The sequence below is a fragment of the Mizuhopecten yessoensis genome, unplaced genomic scaffold (assembly GCF_002113885.1).
Source record: "Mizuhopecten yessoensis strain PY_sf001 unplaced genomic scaffold, ASM211388v2 scaffold1311, whole genome shotgun sequence".
NCBI classification, from domain to species: Eukaryota; Metazoa; Mollusca; class Bivalvia; order Pectinida; family Pectinidae; genus Mizuhopecten; species Mizuhopecten yessoensis.
In genome coordinates, this window is record NW_018403983.1 from 14,160 (window position 1) to 30,552 (window position 16,393).

At 36.5% G+C, this 16,393-nt stretch overlaps 1 protein-coding gene across 1 annotated transcript in view; it reads left to right on the top strand.

Annotated features, from left to right (window-relative positions):
- Positions 1 to 12,484: 12,484 nt before the first annotated feature.
- Positions 12,485 to 16,393, top strand: part of LOC110458927 (echinoderm microtubule-associated protein-like 1) — a 52,983-nt gene continuing 49,074 nt past the window's right edge. Inside the window, exon 1 of the mRNA XM_021510909.1 lies at positions 12,485 to 12,521. Coding sequence (XP_021366584.1) covers positions 12,504 to 12,521 — 18 coding nt within the window. The 5' untranslated portion in view covers positions 12,485 to 12,503. The remainder of the gene's footprint in view (positions 12,522 to 16,393) is intronic.

A 16,393-nucleotide genomic window follows, 5' to 3' on the forward strand; every position in this document is an offset into this window, starting at 1 on the left:
GCAGTTCACTACAGTATCGCCGGGCGTGCCTGTAATTATTGTTTGCTTAATGCAATGTCAATATCATACATTCCGATTATAATTACAATAATTCCACGGTTCAATCTGACCCTAACTTGACTTACTCGTACGGACAACATTGATGATTAACGACTGGAAAAGGGAAGCGAGAAGAAAAAGTATTTCGAACTTTCAGTCAACATCTGTTAAGTTTGTCATACTGTACACTATTAAGTATTTAGCATTGGTTTGGCAGCGTCATTGTGTGTTGATGCCATTGATGTTTTGTGGGGATCCCATGACGAACCGATTAATTAAGGGAACATACTTTGATCACCATTTAACACGAAATTTTGCAGATTATTACATACATTTATGTCCGTTTTAATAAACATATACTCTCCCTTGGGACGATCTGTGGGAGTCTCATCAAAGTTGAACGGACTATTTATGTACATAGAAAGAGACATCATGTCTATCCGTTAAATTATTGATAGAAGCAGTATTATAGATAAGGCTGTCCAACCTGAAAAACAAATATAATTAGGATAATATTTTTTTCAACTTGTCAGAAATTGATATAAAACCAGCGAATTGGTTCCTAGATCTGGTTGTTCAAACAGTGATTAGCTTAATAAATGATTAACGCAAATTTATTATTTTGTGTTTATTTAAAACGCACCTATTAACGGAGTTAGAACTTTCCATAAAGCAAAAATTTTAGAAGGGTAAACTGCATGCAAAATTACAAGCTTTTACCCTGTTTATTGACCAAATTACTAGAGGTTGAAAAATGTCGTTAAACGATGATTAAGCTAATCACCTTCTGAACAACTGGGCCCTGGATTAAGGGTAGATATAAGGAATGAAGTATCCACACTTGACTGCTTTGGAAAAAGATGAGCGGTTTGGTTTTATTTTGTTAACGGCTAAGGTAATTTAAGGACATGCCTCCGTGTGTTTTGTATATGCTTGCATGTGTGTCGGATGCAGAGCGTATTTGTGTATTTGCCTCCTTGTGATAGCGCGGTTATAATGCCGACTTTAATAGTGCTCAATGAAATGCCATGCCACAGGCACCCAGGACAGCATTCCGCCCGGTCAGAGTTAACTGACAACGGGTAAACCAGTTGTAATATAGTGTAGCATAGATGAAGTAAATAAATCGAATTACAGATACAGGGATATATCCATTTCTTTTAACCAGCTTATTACAGTGAGGTAGCACTATACAGGTGGCATTGGAATCTGCTATCTTAAGGAGACCAATACACCAACATACCCTGCCTCCAGTACACCTACGCCGTACACATAAATACGCATGCACAACACACATAGTGGCACTTCCTTGAATTATCATAGCTGTTAATAGGACGCGAAACCCGTTGAAACCAAACCTTGTCCGAATGAAAAAAGTGACCACTTGTAGAAAACACCTATGGTTTTGTACATAAAACAACATCAGCTAGTATCGAGTAAAACTTACAAATATGATGAGAATCAGATATTACAAAGAGAGATTCGAAATTGATTTTTTGTTACGTGACATGCGAGCCCGTGTACTAATTCTGATGTTATACACAGAACATAACGAAGATCAGCAGTTGTCATCTTTATTCCTTTATAGTCTTCCGTTATAGCATCATTTCATGGCAAAAGATAAGAGTTCATCTGCAATAGTAATTCAGTCATAAAGTATTTATACTATATAGAATAAAGCATCAAAGCGTTATTTTTATTTATTTTGAATTATAAGTAAAATTTCGATTTGATAAACTTCATTGATTTATCGGGAGGTGGGTGTTAATATCTGTTTTACTATTAAAATAGTTACAGATATACCTCCAAACTGAGTCTGTTTTTGATGAGTCTTTTTCAAAGACATTTTCAAATTTATCTTTCCATAATATTGATTAAGATAATACCTTTAAACTGTTTTGTAAAAGAAACTTTCTTGTTCATATCTCGGTGCAAACCAATCTATCGAAAGCGAGCGTCAGAGGATATATCTAAAATCGTGTGAGTAAATGAAGCTCTTTTAGGGGATGTCTCCAGCTTAACATGTCAATGAAAATGTTTTAAAACATTTCCGACGGAATATTTAACCTTACAGGTAAAACACCTTTGTATCATCGTTCACAGGTTCTGTTGATTTGGATCCCGTAGTAGGTATTTGTCATGATAGACCTTTGTAAATGCGTCGCTTGAAAATATAATAATATGTTTGTTTGTTGCTTGGGGTTTAACGTCCTAGCAACAGTCAATGTCATATGAGGACGGGTGCCCAGGGAGCCACCGCCTGAAACTGAAAGTAGAAAGAAAAGAAAGATGTCTGGAAAGAAAGGCAACGAAAAAGATTCCAATAGTTGCAATTGAGGCTTCAGATCATTATGTTATGGTCACTTCCGTGTCAACAAGTATAGGTTCTAAAAGTAAATCTCCGATTCAGGTCTGCTGAGGAACAGGAAAGCGACAAAAATAAACCTGCGGTACACATTGCACTATTTAGGATAATTTTGATCTCTGTTTATCTACCGACCAATTCCTCGTTTGTTTTGACTTGGGACTGAGCTGTCGTCCAAACAGAAATCATGATGGAGTTTATTCCCTGACCGAGCTTAAACAATGTCTCTGTTTGACGTTTCCTCGTTACCGAACGAACTCTTCTGAATATTAAGGTTTAACCTCCTATAAACCCAATAAAACCCATCTATTGCAAATGAGGGCACAATAACAGATTAAATGTCTGGTTTCTGAGATTGTTTCTGTGAGATGCTAAGAAGATCTTGCAGCGAATTACATGTATTGGTATTCCATGGAACGAAATGCCCGCGAAACATTGCCTGGGCTCAAAAAGGTTGAAACCGTGATAATTGTGCGCCTAACAGTAACTGGACATATAAAGCAAAATTATATTTCCAACCTTAAGCTACTAAAGAATGACAGGGACATGATATAGGTGTAGGTTAATGACAAGGTTTGTAAATCGTATCTAAATAAATCATAATGTGAAAGAATAAGGGGATATTCAAAGAATATATTTACTCAATATTCCCTTTTCGTTTAAGTTTTGTCAAAACCTGGATCTTTTTTTTTCAGAAAAAAAGTATGAGCATCAGAATTAAATACTATGGAAGTTCGAAAAATACACTTTACCAGAATCTGGGAAAGTAGTAGATATAGATCTGATATATTTATAATTAACCATGAACTATCATTGCAGTAAATAGGGTGCTTGACCAAATAACCAAACCAATTTTATCTGTTGTTAAGTATTTCATTATTGCCATATTTGAGAGTGGTGTAGACACCTGCAAGGATCCTATATCGGAAATGAACTTCATTTGTTTGTTTTGGCTTAGTATTGTTTAACGTTCTATTAACACCTATGGTCATTGAAGGACACCCCCTCCCCCCCCTCCCCTTCCTGTGTGCAAGATGCAAACGTGAAGTGTATGCGTGTGTGTTTTGGGAGGCTGCGATACGTGTTTTAACTTCATTTGTGTACTTCATACAACAACAATAACTGTACGTCAACTTCATGTAATATTCCCGAGGGCAACTTAAAGAGTTACATTTATAAATCCCTACATAAAGGGATTTACCCGTCTGTTCCAACAGTAGTCTAGACAATTTGGATCCCCAACCTTTCGGTCGGCGTTGAGAAGGACGAAAGAGCTGTATGATGCAGTGTAATGTTGTTGTTTTGCATACTGTATCTTTTACCAAATTTTAAAGGTGCAATTACCGGTGTATTACGTTCGAGAGTATTGCACACGTTCAAGCTCACTGTAACTTAACTTAATCATAATTATTTAGCAACTATATATTTCCACACGATAGTGCTGTCGTCGCCATGAAATGTGCTGGTCTGAATAACTGAACGAAACCACTGGAGTATGCAAGGCAACACGTTCACCGTGGAAAGCAATTGAAGGATATCTAATGATTACCTTAATGGGTATTCTATAATCAATAGTTAGGAGCAGTTCACTACAGTATCGCCGGGCGTGCCTGTAATTATTGTTTGCTTAATGCAATGTCAATATCATACATTCCGATTATAATTACAATAATTCCACGGTTCAATCTGACCCTAACTTGACTTACTCGTACGGACAACATTGATGATTAACGACTGGAAAAGGGAAGCGAGAAGAAAAAGTATTTCGAACTTTCAGTCAACATCTGTTAAGTTTGTCATACTGTACACTATTAAGTATTTAGCATTGGTTTGGCAGCGTCATTGTGTGTTGATGCCATTGATGTTTTGTGGGGATCCCATGACGAACCGATTAATTAAGGGAACATACTTTGATCACCATTTAACACGAAATTTTGCAGATTATTACATACATTTATGTCCGTTTTAATAAACATATACTCTCCCTTGGGACGATCTGTGGGAGTCTCATCAAAGTTGAACGGACTATTTATGTACATAGAAAGAGACATCATGTCTATCCGTTAAATTATTGATAGAAGCAGTATTATAGATAAGGCTGTCCAACCTGAAAAACAAATATAATTAGGATAATATTTTTTTCAACTTGTCAGAAATTGATATAAAACCAGCGAATTGGTTCCTAGATCTGGTTGTTCAAACAGTGATTAGCTTAATAAATGATTAACGCAAATTTATTATTTTGTGTTTATTTAAAACGCACCTATTAACGGAGTTAGAACTTTCCATAAAGCAAAAATTTTAGAAGGGTAAACTGCATGCAAAATTACAAGCTTTTACCCTGTTTATTGACCAAATTACTAGAGGTTGAAAAATGTCGTTAAACGATGATTAAGCTAATCACCTTCTGAACAACTGGGCCCTGGATTAAGGGTAGATATAAGGAATGAAGTATCCACACTTGACTGCTTTGGAAAAAGATGAGCGGTTTGGTTTTATTTTGTTAACGGCTAAGGTAATTTAAGGACATGCCTCCGTGTGTTTTGTATATGCTTGCATGTGTGTCGGATGCAGAGCGTATTTGTGTATTTGCCTCCTTGTGATAGCGCGGTTATAATGCCGACTTTAATAGTGCTCAATGAAATGCCATGCCACAGGCACCCAGGACAGCATTCCGCCCGGTCAGAGTTAACTGACAACGGGTAAACCAGTTGTAATATAGTGTAGCATAGATGAAGTAAATAAATCGAATTACAGATACAGGGATATATCCATTTCTTTTAACCAGCTTATTACAGTGAGGTAGCACTATACAGGTGGCATTGGAATCTGCTATCTTAAGGAGACCAATACACCAACATACCCTGCCTCCAGTACACCTACGCCGTACACATAAATACGCATGCACAACACACATAGTGGCACTTCCTTGAATTATCATAGCTGTTAATAGGACGCGAAACCCGTTGAAACCAAACCTTGTCCGAATGAAAAAAGTGACCACTTGTAGAAAACACCTATGGTTTTGTACATAAAACAACATCAGCTAGTATCGAGTAAAACTTACAAATATGATGAGAATCAGATATTACAAAGAGAGATTCGAAATTGATTTTTTGTTACGTGACATGCGAGCCCGTGTACTAATTCTGATGTTATACACAGAACATAACGAAGATCAGCAGTTGTCATCTTTATTCCTTTATAGTCTTCCGTTATAGCATCATTTCATGGCAAAAGATAAGAGTTCATCTGCAATAGTAATTCAGTCATAAAGTATTTATACTATATAGAATAAAGCATCAAAGCGTTATTTTTATTTATTTTGAATTATAAGTAAAATTTCGATTTGATAAACTTCATTGATTTATCGGGAGGTGGGTGTTAATATCTGTTTTACTATTAAAATAGTTACAGATATACCTCCAAACTGAGTCTGTTTTTGATGAGTCTTTTTCAAAGACATTTTCAAATTTATCTTTCCATAATATTGATTAAGATAATACCTTTAAACTGTTTTGTAAAAGAAACTTTCTTGTTCATATCTCGGTGCAAACCAATCTATCGAAAGCGAGCGTCAGAGGATATATCTAAAATCGTGTGAGTAAATGAAGCTCTTTTAGGGGATGTCTCCAGCTTAACATGTCAATGAAAATGTTTTAAAACATTTCCGACGGAATATTTAACCTTACAGGTAAAACACCTTTGTATCATCGTTCACAGGTTCTGTTGATTTGGATCCCGTAGTAGGTATTTGTCATGATAGACCTTTGTAAATGCGTCGCTTGAAAATATAATAATATGTTTGTTTGTTGCTTGGGGTTTAACGTCCTAGCAACAGTCAATGTCATATGAGGACGGGTGCCCAGGGAGCCACCGCCTGAAACTGAAAGTAGAAAGAAAAGAAAGATGTCTGGAAAGAAAGGCAACGAAAAAGATTCCAATAGTTGCAATTGAGGCTTCAGATCATTATGTTATGGTCACTTCCGTGTCAACAAGTATAGGTTCTAAAAGTAAATCTCCGATTCAGGTCTGCTGAGGAACAGGAAAGCGACAAAAATAAACCTGCGGTACACATTGCACTATTTAGGATAATTTTGATCTCTGTTTATCTACCGACCAATTCCTCGTTTGTTTTGACTTGGGACTGAGCTGTCGTCCAAACAGAAATCATGATGGAGTTTATTCCCTGACCGAGCTTAAACAATGTCTCTGTTTGACGTTTCCTCGTTACCGAACGAACTCTTCTGAATATTAAGGTTTAACCTCCTATAAACCCAATAAAACCCATCTATTGCAAATGAGGGCACAATAACAGATTAAATGTCTGGTTTCTGAGATTGTTTCTGTGAGATGCTAAGAAGATCTTGCAGCGAATTACATGTATTGGTATTCCATGGAACGAAATGCCCGCGAAACATTGCCTGGGCTCAAAAAGGTTGAAACCGTGATAATTGTGCGCCTAACAGTAACTGGACATATAAAGCAAAATTATATTTCCAACCTTAAGCTACTAAAGAATGACAGGGACATGATATAGGTGTAGGTTAATGACAAGGTTTGTAAATCGTATCTAAATAAATCATAATGTGAAAGAATAAGGGGATATTCAAAGAATATATTTACTCAATATTCCCTTTTCGTTTAAGTTTTGTCAAAACCTGGATCTTTTTTTTTCAGAAAAAAAGTATGAGCATCAGAATTAAATACTATGGAAGTTCGAAAAATACACTTTACCAGAATCTGGGAAAGTAGTAGATATAGATCTGATATATTTATAATTAACCATGAACTATCATTGCAGTAAATAGGGTGCTTGACCAAATAACCAAACCAATTTTATCTGTTGTTAAGTATTTCATTATTGCCATATTTGAGAGTGGTGTAGACACCTGCAAGGATCCTATATCGGAAATGAACTTCATTTGTTTGTTTTGGCTTAGTATTGTTTAACGTTCTATTAACACCTATGGTCATTGAAGGACACCCCCTCCCCCCCCTCCCCTTCCTGTGTGCAAGATGCAAACGTGAAGTGTATGCGTGTGTGTTTTGGGAGGCTGCGATACGTGTTTTAACTTCATTTGTGTACTTCATACAACAACAATAACTGTACGTCAACTTCATGTAATATTCCCGAGGGCAACTTAAAGAGTTACATTTATAAATCCCTACATAAAGGGATTTACCCGTCTGTTCCAACAGTAGTCTAGACAATTTGGATCCCCAACCTTTCGGTCGGCGTTGAGAAGGACGAAAGAGCTGTATGATGCAGTGTAATGTTGTTGTTTTGCATACTGTATCTTTTACCAAATTTTAAAGGTGCAATTACCGGTGTATTACGTTCGAGAGTATTGCACACGTTCAAGCTCACTGTAACTTAACTTAATCATAATTATTTAGCAACTATATATTTCCACACGATAGTGCTGTCGTCGCCATGAAATGTGCTGGTCTGAATAACTGAACGAAACCACTGGAGTATGCAAGGCAACACGTTCACCGTGGAAAGCAATTGAAGGATATCTAATGATTACCTTAATGGGTATTCTATAATCAATAGTTAGGAGCAGTTCACTACAGTATCGCCGGGCGTGCCTGTAATTATTGTTTGCTTAATGCAATGTCAATATCATACATTCCGATTATAATTACAATAATTCCACGGTTCAATCTGACCCTAACTTGACTTACTCGTACGGACAACATTGATGATTAACGACTGGAAAAGGGAAGCGAGAAGAAAAAGTATTTCGAACTTTCAGTCAACATCTGTTAAGTTTGTCATACTGTACACTATTAAGTATTTAGCATTGGTTTGGCAGCGTCATTGTGTGTTGATGCCATTGATGTTTTGTGGGGATCCCATGACGAACCGATTAATTAAGGGAACATACTTTGATCACCATTTAACACGAAATTTTGCAGATTATTACATACATTTATGTCCGTTTTAATAAACATATACTCTCCCTTGGGACGATCTGTGGGAGTCTCATCAAAGTTGAACGGACTATTTATGTACATAGAAAGAGACATCATGTCTATCCGTTAAATTATTGATAGAAGCAGTATTATAGATAAGGCTGTCCAACCTGAAAAACAAATATAATTAGGATAATATTTTTTTCAACTTGTCAGAAATTGATATAAAACCAGCGAATTGGTTCCTAGATCTGGTTGTTCAAACAGTGATTAGCTTAATAAATGATTAACGCAAATTTATTATTTTGTGTTTATTTAAAACGCACCTATTAACGGAGTTAGAACTTTCCATAAAGCAAAAATTTTAGAAGGGTAAACTGCATGCAAAATTACAAGCTTTTACCCTGTTTATTGACCAAATTACTAGAGGTTGAAAAATGTCGTTAAACGATGATTAAGCTAATCACCTTCTGAACAACTGGGCCCTGGATTAAGGGTAGATATAAGGAATGAAGTATCCACACTTGACTGCTTTGGAAAAAGATGAGCGGTTTGGTTTTATTTTGTTAACGGCTAAGGTAATTTAAGGACATGCCTCCGTGTGTTTTGTATATGCTTGCATGTGTGTCGGATGCAGAGCGTATTTGTGTATTTGCCTCCTTGTGATAGCGCGGTTATAATGCCGACTTTAATAGTGCTCAATGAAATGCCATGCCACAGGCACCCAGGACAGCATTCCGCCCGGTCAGAGTTAACTGACAACGGGTAAACCAGTTGTAATATAGTGTAGCATAGATGAAGTAAATAAATCGAATTACAGATACAGGGATATATCCATTTCTTTTAACCAGCTTATTACAGTGAGGTAGCACTATACAGGTGGCATTGGAATCTGCTATCTTAAGGAGACCAATACACCAACATACCCTGCCTCCAGTACACCTACGCCGTACACATAAATACGCATGCACAACACACATAGTGGCACTTCCTTGAATTATCATAGCTGTTAATAGGACGCGAAACCCGTTGAAACCAAACCTTGTCCGAATGAAAAAAGTGACCACTTGTAGAAAACACCTATGGTTTTGTACATAAAACAACATCAGCTAGTATCGAGTAAAACTTACAAATATGATGAGAATCAGATATTACAAAGAGAGATTCGAAATTGATTTTTTGTTACGTGACATGCGAGCCCGTGTACTAATTCTGATGTTATACACAGAACATAACGAAGATCAGCAGTTGTCATCTTTATTCCTTTATAGTCTTCCGTTATAGCATCATTTCATGGCAAAAGATAAGAGTTCATCTGCAATAGTAATTCAGTCATAAAGTATTTATACTATATAGAATAAAGCATCAAAGCGTTATTTTTATTTATTTTGAATTATAAGTAAAATTTCGATTTGATAAACTTCATTGATTTATCGGGAGGTGGGTGTTAATATCTGTTTTACTATTAAAATAGTTACAGATATACCTCCAAACTGAGTCTGTTTTTGATGAGTCTTTTTCAAAGACATTTTCAAATTTATCTTTCCATAATATTGATTAAGATAATACCTTTAAACTGTTTTGTAAAAGAAACTTTCTTGTTCATATCTCGGTGCAAACCAATCTATCGAAAGCGAGCGTCAGAGGATATATCTAAAATCGTGTGAGTAAATGAAGCTCTTTTAGGGGATGTCTCCAGCTTAACATGTCAATGAAAATGTTTTAAAACATTTCCGACGGAATATTTAACCTTACAGGTAAAACACCTTTGTATCATCGTTCACAGGTTCTGTTGATTTGGATCCCGTAGTAGGTATTTGTCATGATAGACCTTTGTAAATGCGTCGCTTGAAAATATAATAATATGTTTGTTTGTTGCTTGGGGTTTAACGTCCTTGCAACAGTCAATGTCATATGAGGACGGGTGCCCAGGGAGCCACCGCCTGAAACTGAAAGTAGAAAGAAAAGAAAGATGTCTGGAAAGAAAGGCAACGAAAAAGATTCCAATAGTTGCAATTGAGGCTTCAGATCATTATTGGTGTCTTCCTTGTCTGGTTGTTTACTGATATTGGCGCGTGGGTAGCCAACGCTGAAACTATGTTTTAAACATATTTTGTAACCTTTGTAATGAGGGTTTGCATGTCAATAAATGTTTCTTATGCTTCCTCTAAATAAAAGGCACTGGGGATAGGAGAAACTCCCTCCCCCGATTCTGCAGGGGCATAAATTAGTGGCTTGCTAATGTTTAAACATGCAGCAAATCTTTCTTGTTCCGAACGAGAGGCTTATTTATATTTCAAACCAATGAAAGCACTATCCAAAAGTTAAGGAATTTGAAATTGGAAAATGCTGACAGAATTATGTCTTCATCAAAATAGCAGGCACAGGAAAGACAACTCTGTAGTGACTATCAAGATCCCCCCGTTCTACCTGTAAAAATGTACATGCTGTCGCCTAAACTACCGGTGATCGAAGAGATTACATTATTGACCAGGAATATCGATCAGCGTCCTTTACCTGGCCTGTACGGGTATATTAAATTTCCGAGAAACTATTTTAGCTATCGACCGAAAAGCGCTCTTTTGTCTGCGGCAGGAGTAGGTAATCAATAATACCCCTGTGCACTTATCCATATAGAGAGCTATTCTAAGCCGACACTAATTCGTTTACAGCGTCCTTGTTAATTAACAGGTATATGTATTTCAGTGCAGCAATGTAGAATATATACGAATGTCCTGGTTTCTGATAATGTATCTGTATTTCGGTGCAGCAATGTATACTATGGTATGTGTGTTACGAATGCAGATAGATCTCCAATAATCGTTTGTATCCTGCAAAGTGCACGGCAACGTGTGACTGATTGGAAAATAGATAAATGTGGCAATAATTGTAATGAAACTATTTTATATCACATTTGTTCACAAAAAAGCTTATAGCAATTTGATTGGTCGATGCTTAAATCAGAATCCACCTTTTGCTAATATTGCCGTGTTCATTTGATAGACGTGGTCGGGCGAATGTAAGAGAATGCATTAATACCTACGTAATATGTTTCGTTTATTTGTTTGTATATACAAATATAGGGTATATATAGCTTTCTCGCGACATCTTAGGTCAAATGAAGACAGGTTCCTAAGGAAACACAACCGAAAAGAAAGCTAGCGAAATAGATCCTATGCGTTGCGTTGAAAACAGTAGATCAGTGCCTGAGTTGTATCTGAGTGAAATGGTACTATTCAGTCGGCATCAGATCCGCGCTATCATAAGGGGGCAAGCACCCAACATACCGTTTCTCCGGCATACATACACACATGTACGCATCCACAACATACACAGAGGCACGTCCTTAAATTACCTTAGCTGTTAATATACAATTTAACAAAATAAAACCAAACCAAACTCCTAAGCAGAGATTAACTAAGAAACCCACTCTCGATTGTGCAGGGCCCCACAGTTGTCGCCTATTAGGCCATGGTGTAGGATCCAGCAGGCCTATTTTCCTTACACCGGTATGGGCGTAAAGCGAATTATGTATATTTTACGGTCGTTATATGACCTTAGCTGTTGTCAAGATTTTCAATCTGTAACATACTTCTCATAGCTTTATTTATACTGTTACCAACGGCATCAGACAAATCGGTGAAAACGAATGCTCATATTGAGCGAATTATTTCCGCATTTTACCTTATACCGTCCGGTTCATAGGCCTGGAGACTCGGCTCCAATATTTTCCTGAAGGACGCAATCAGTCGTGAGCGACAAGGTCCGGTAGTAGTTATAAAAAGAGTCCTTTATTTTAACCTGTCTGAATCAATCAAGCTTGTTTGCCGAAGTAATTACGTCCAGGCAAACACCTTAAGCATAGTAAACCTTTGGTGATGAAATATGATATTGCAGTTTTTGTTAAGTAAATCTGACTCGTATCTTTTATATATTTTATTTTTTGTCAAAGTAATCAGAAGAGTTGTACGGCAATACTTTGGTCTCTTTGCTGCGTGCTTGTCGATTCTGTATTGAATGACGGTGATCATGTATACAACGTTAAGTTGACTAGAAAAACAGTAGTGGAGATTAAAGAAAAGTCTGTGATTCCAAACACGAAAATATGGAAAACCACCACTAATGATATACATAGCGAAGGCAAACGTACCTAGGTAATGTTATACAAGACTCGACCATGGAGCAAGAAAGCCAGGTATGTACGTCATCCTTTATGCCTGTTGTCTTGTTAGTTTCTTTGGCACAGTTCGGATCATACCTATTCCATGGTGCGCGTCAACGTGCCATGTTTAAACGTTATCTGTTTTTTAATCCTTCCAGTCACGTGAAAATTGGGGAAGATATTAAAGACGAAGCGTTGTTGAATAATTCTATGGTTAAACTGCAACTCCGTGAATACTACCAAATATGAAAGGTGACGGGGGAAGAAATGTTAAACGCCCAAAACAAACTTCTTAAAGGATACATGCTAGGGTGTTGACCCAGAGAGGATGTTGTACGGCAAGATATGGATTTTGTTGATAACGCGTGGTATATTCCCATTTTTGAACGTTGTCTTATCGCTCCTGTCACGTGATAAATGCATTTTAGTCAATTTGTTTTCATATTCATAACAAATTAAAAAAATCTGTTTATTGGGATGATTTTGTTCGGTTCATGTAACATTGTGAGTTTACAGCAGAGTTTACCATATGTTGAAGTACTCATTTTGAATAAGATTTCGTTTTCGATGGCTACCATTTCTGTCAGACGAGATATTCAAATTGGAAATCAGACGAGAATTTATATTTAATAATTTGAATTTTGACAACATTACTGGACCCTGGTCACTCTACCAATTATACAGAAAACAACATCATTTTCCATCATTTTTGAAAACCAAGTGTAATTGTTATTTTTGCACTCTCCTGGAAAAGGATTACACTGAATGAATATTTCACAAATTATTTTGTCCTTTTAATAAGATGTTATTAAATGTGAACCAATGTTTTTAATATAGGACAAACAGGACCAGGGATGGTGGCTGACACCAGATCCTAGATTAGCCATCGACCACATGGTATTGTTGACTTCGTCTAGTAAATGTAACCGGAGAACAAAGTCCACAGATAAATCGATTTTGATAATTGATTTGTCGATAATTTGAGATATGAGAAGAGGTTGTCTACTATTCGCTATTTCAATAAGGCCAATGGAAACATGGTAGAAGATATTGAAAGCGGAACCTTAATTCACTGACGTTGTATATTTCTACAATATATTCCGTGAATGTAAAGCATCCGCGGCTTGTCATATCTTTACCTCATATAATAAAACGTTTATATTGAACATTTTCGAACAACTGCATGCTGAAAACTGTTCCTACGGTCGAGAATATAAAAGACCAGCATGATGCAAGTATAGGAAACGAAAGAGAAGGATTACTATTTAGTTTATGCGTTCATTTACTTGTTGCTCGGAACATTAACAAAATGATATGGTGCAAGTTATGACGACGTATAAACATGCTCTCCATGCGTACAATACAAATATGTCAGGTCTGACTAAACGCACTAGATCTATTTTGTAAACCAACACCATTCCAATACAAACTATAGAACACATTGATCAATGTTACGGACACGGCTTACTGTGTTAGTACTCAATCTATATATTACCTTTACAGTTGCGAAGGCGTAAAACCTGAAAACATAACTTTTGTATATACATACATGTATCTGGGCATGGGTTAAACCCCCTTCTTTCTAAACATTTTCTATATGTTGGTAAGTATGGATTATGAAAAGATTCTTGTAACACAACCAATAAGGGTTATATGTGACGTTTTGATGACTTCATCAAACCGTCTGATGAAGGTGAAAGAGTATATACCGTACTAGTCATCGAAACATCACATAGAAACACTTATTGGTTGTGTAACAAGATTTTTTTCACAATAAGAGATACACCCCTCTGTCTCTCCATTAACCAGCAGTCCAGGATTATTAGAAATGTTCACTGCTGTGTTGCAGACAAGAGAAATCTGAACCTACTGAATCCTCGTGCTAAGGTTTATAGAACAGCTAATCCTGAAGATTGATATTTTTCTGTTTTCTTCACGTAGGAGTGATTGATTACTTTTACTTTCACACTCTACTTCCTAGAAAAAAATAACCTATAACTGTGAACTCAATGCACTGCGGTATTATCAAGGGCGCATGATATATGGGACAACATTGATGACGCTGTCCTGTTCACGATACATAAGATGACGCCATGATAACGTTCTCGAATAATAAAATGTGTGAATATATATTCTCCTTTGCTAACTTTGATGCACATATGAAATGTTGGATAAATCCCTCTCAAATGTACACGTTTGAAGAAATTTCTTCCAATCTAAACGTTTGAACAGGCGTCAGAAATAATCCTCTTTCACCTTCTAGTTGCGCCAGTATTCGGGGATATGCCCGTTTTAGATTCGACTATTACACAATACAGGGTAAGATGCTATACTTTCGCACATCGTTCCCCTTCTGGTACCCCCATTCACCCATCAGTTCCCGTCTTATCACGTTCTATTATACACTTTGGTGACGATACATGATATTAGAATGGCCTATCTGTACTTTATAATAACGGCTATACGATCCAGGTAGTAGGCCCTGATAAGTACGTGTCGGGCCGGCCATCCATTACGGGACATTACGGATGGAGGTTAGTGGAATGAGGCGTGTTTACCCGGTATCTGGTACCATCAGGACACCTTCGTATAAAAAATTATCAGCTTGATGGCACGCTTCACAGGAACGTATCATCTAAAAGCATTAAAGCAAGTGTTATGGTTTTATTTGTACTCCCCTAGTGTCTAGGAATGTACTATGAATTGTAAAAATGTTTTTGTTTTAGAAAATTGAATAAAAATCCATTGAATATACTTTGCTTCAAACAATGTTTTCCTGTTCAAATAGTTAGTTCACAGAATCAGGAACTTAAATATTTACAATCAAATGCAATTTAAAATATTCATTTTTGATGTGTCATTGACATATGATATTTCATCATGGACACCTTACGAAATGTTATGAATATTTACCCAAATAAGTTGACATGATCAGGATTTTGGACTGTCTGGTTCTGAATAGCAGGCAATAATAAAATAAGGTAACAGTGATATGGCTAACAGGAGATTTTCGATTCCGGATGGTTCTGACTTACAGGAGACATACAAGGGATTCTAGAGCATAAGATATAACTGCCAACGTGATAAATGAACTATTAGGTACGTGTTGTAGTGATACGTCCTGTCTATATGAGAGGTGCAAACAGGAATACAACACAGATCTTATAAACTGGATAATTGGCTACAGCAACTGGGATAGATGTACCTGACATACCACGTTATCATCATGATGTTCATGTGTGTCACGGATAATTGATGGTATATGGTATTCGTATAGCTATGAACGAGGCATTTCTCAAACATGATTATGTCCTCGTTTACAGTCAATAACATATAAACTTAATGGAGATTATATAAAGTTTCGACGTGAATTTTTATGGAGTATTAGACATTCCTTTTGTGGTTTATTATTCTGGAGTACTAGTTATTTCTTGTGTGATATTGGAGTACTAGTTATTTCTTGTATGATATTTACAATTCTGAAATATTAGTTATTCCACATATCGTATATAATTCTGGAGAAACAGTTATTGCCGGCGAAGAACATTATTCTGAAGGCTTTGCTAGTCTGCTTGTGGAATACCATTTTGATGTATTCTTTTATTCCTTACTGTGATGTATCAGTATTGAGTATCATTTTTTCACGTATTGTATATTATTCTGGAGAACCCCTTGTTTCAAGTGAGGAACATAGTTTTGGGGGTTTCGTTAGTGCGCTTGTGGAGTATACCTTTTCCTCGTTGTATTAGATGATTATGGAATAATAATTTAATCTCGCTTGTAACAAGCATTTTTATTGGCTTAAAAAAATATGTTATCAGTCCATAACGTAAAACATGACGTCGCCATTTGTAACGTCGCTTTTGATTGGTTGATACAGCAGCGCAATATTTTCTAAAAGAAAA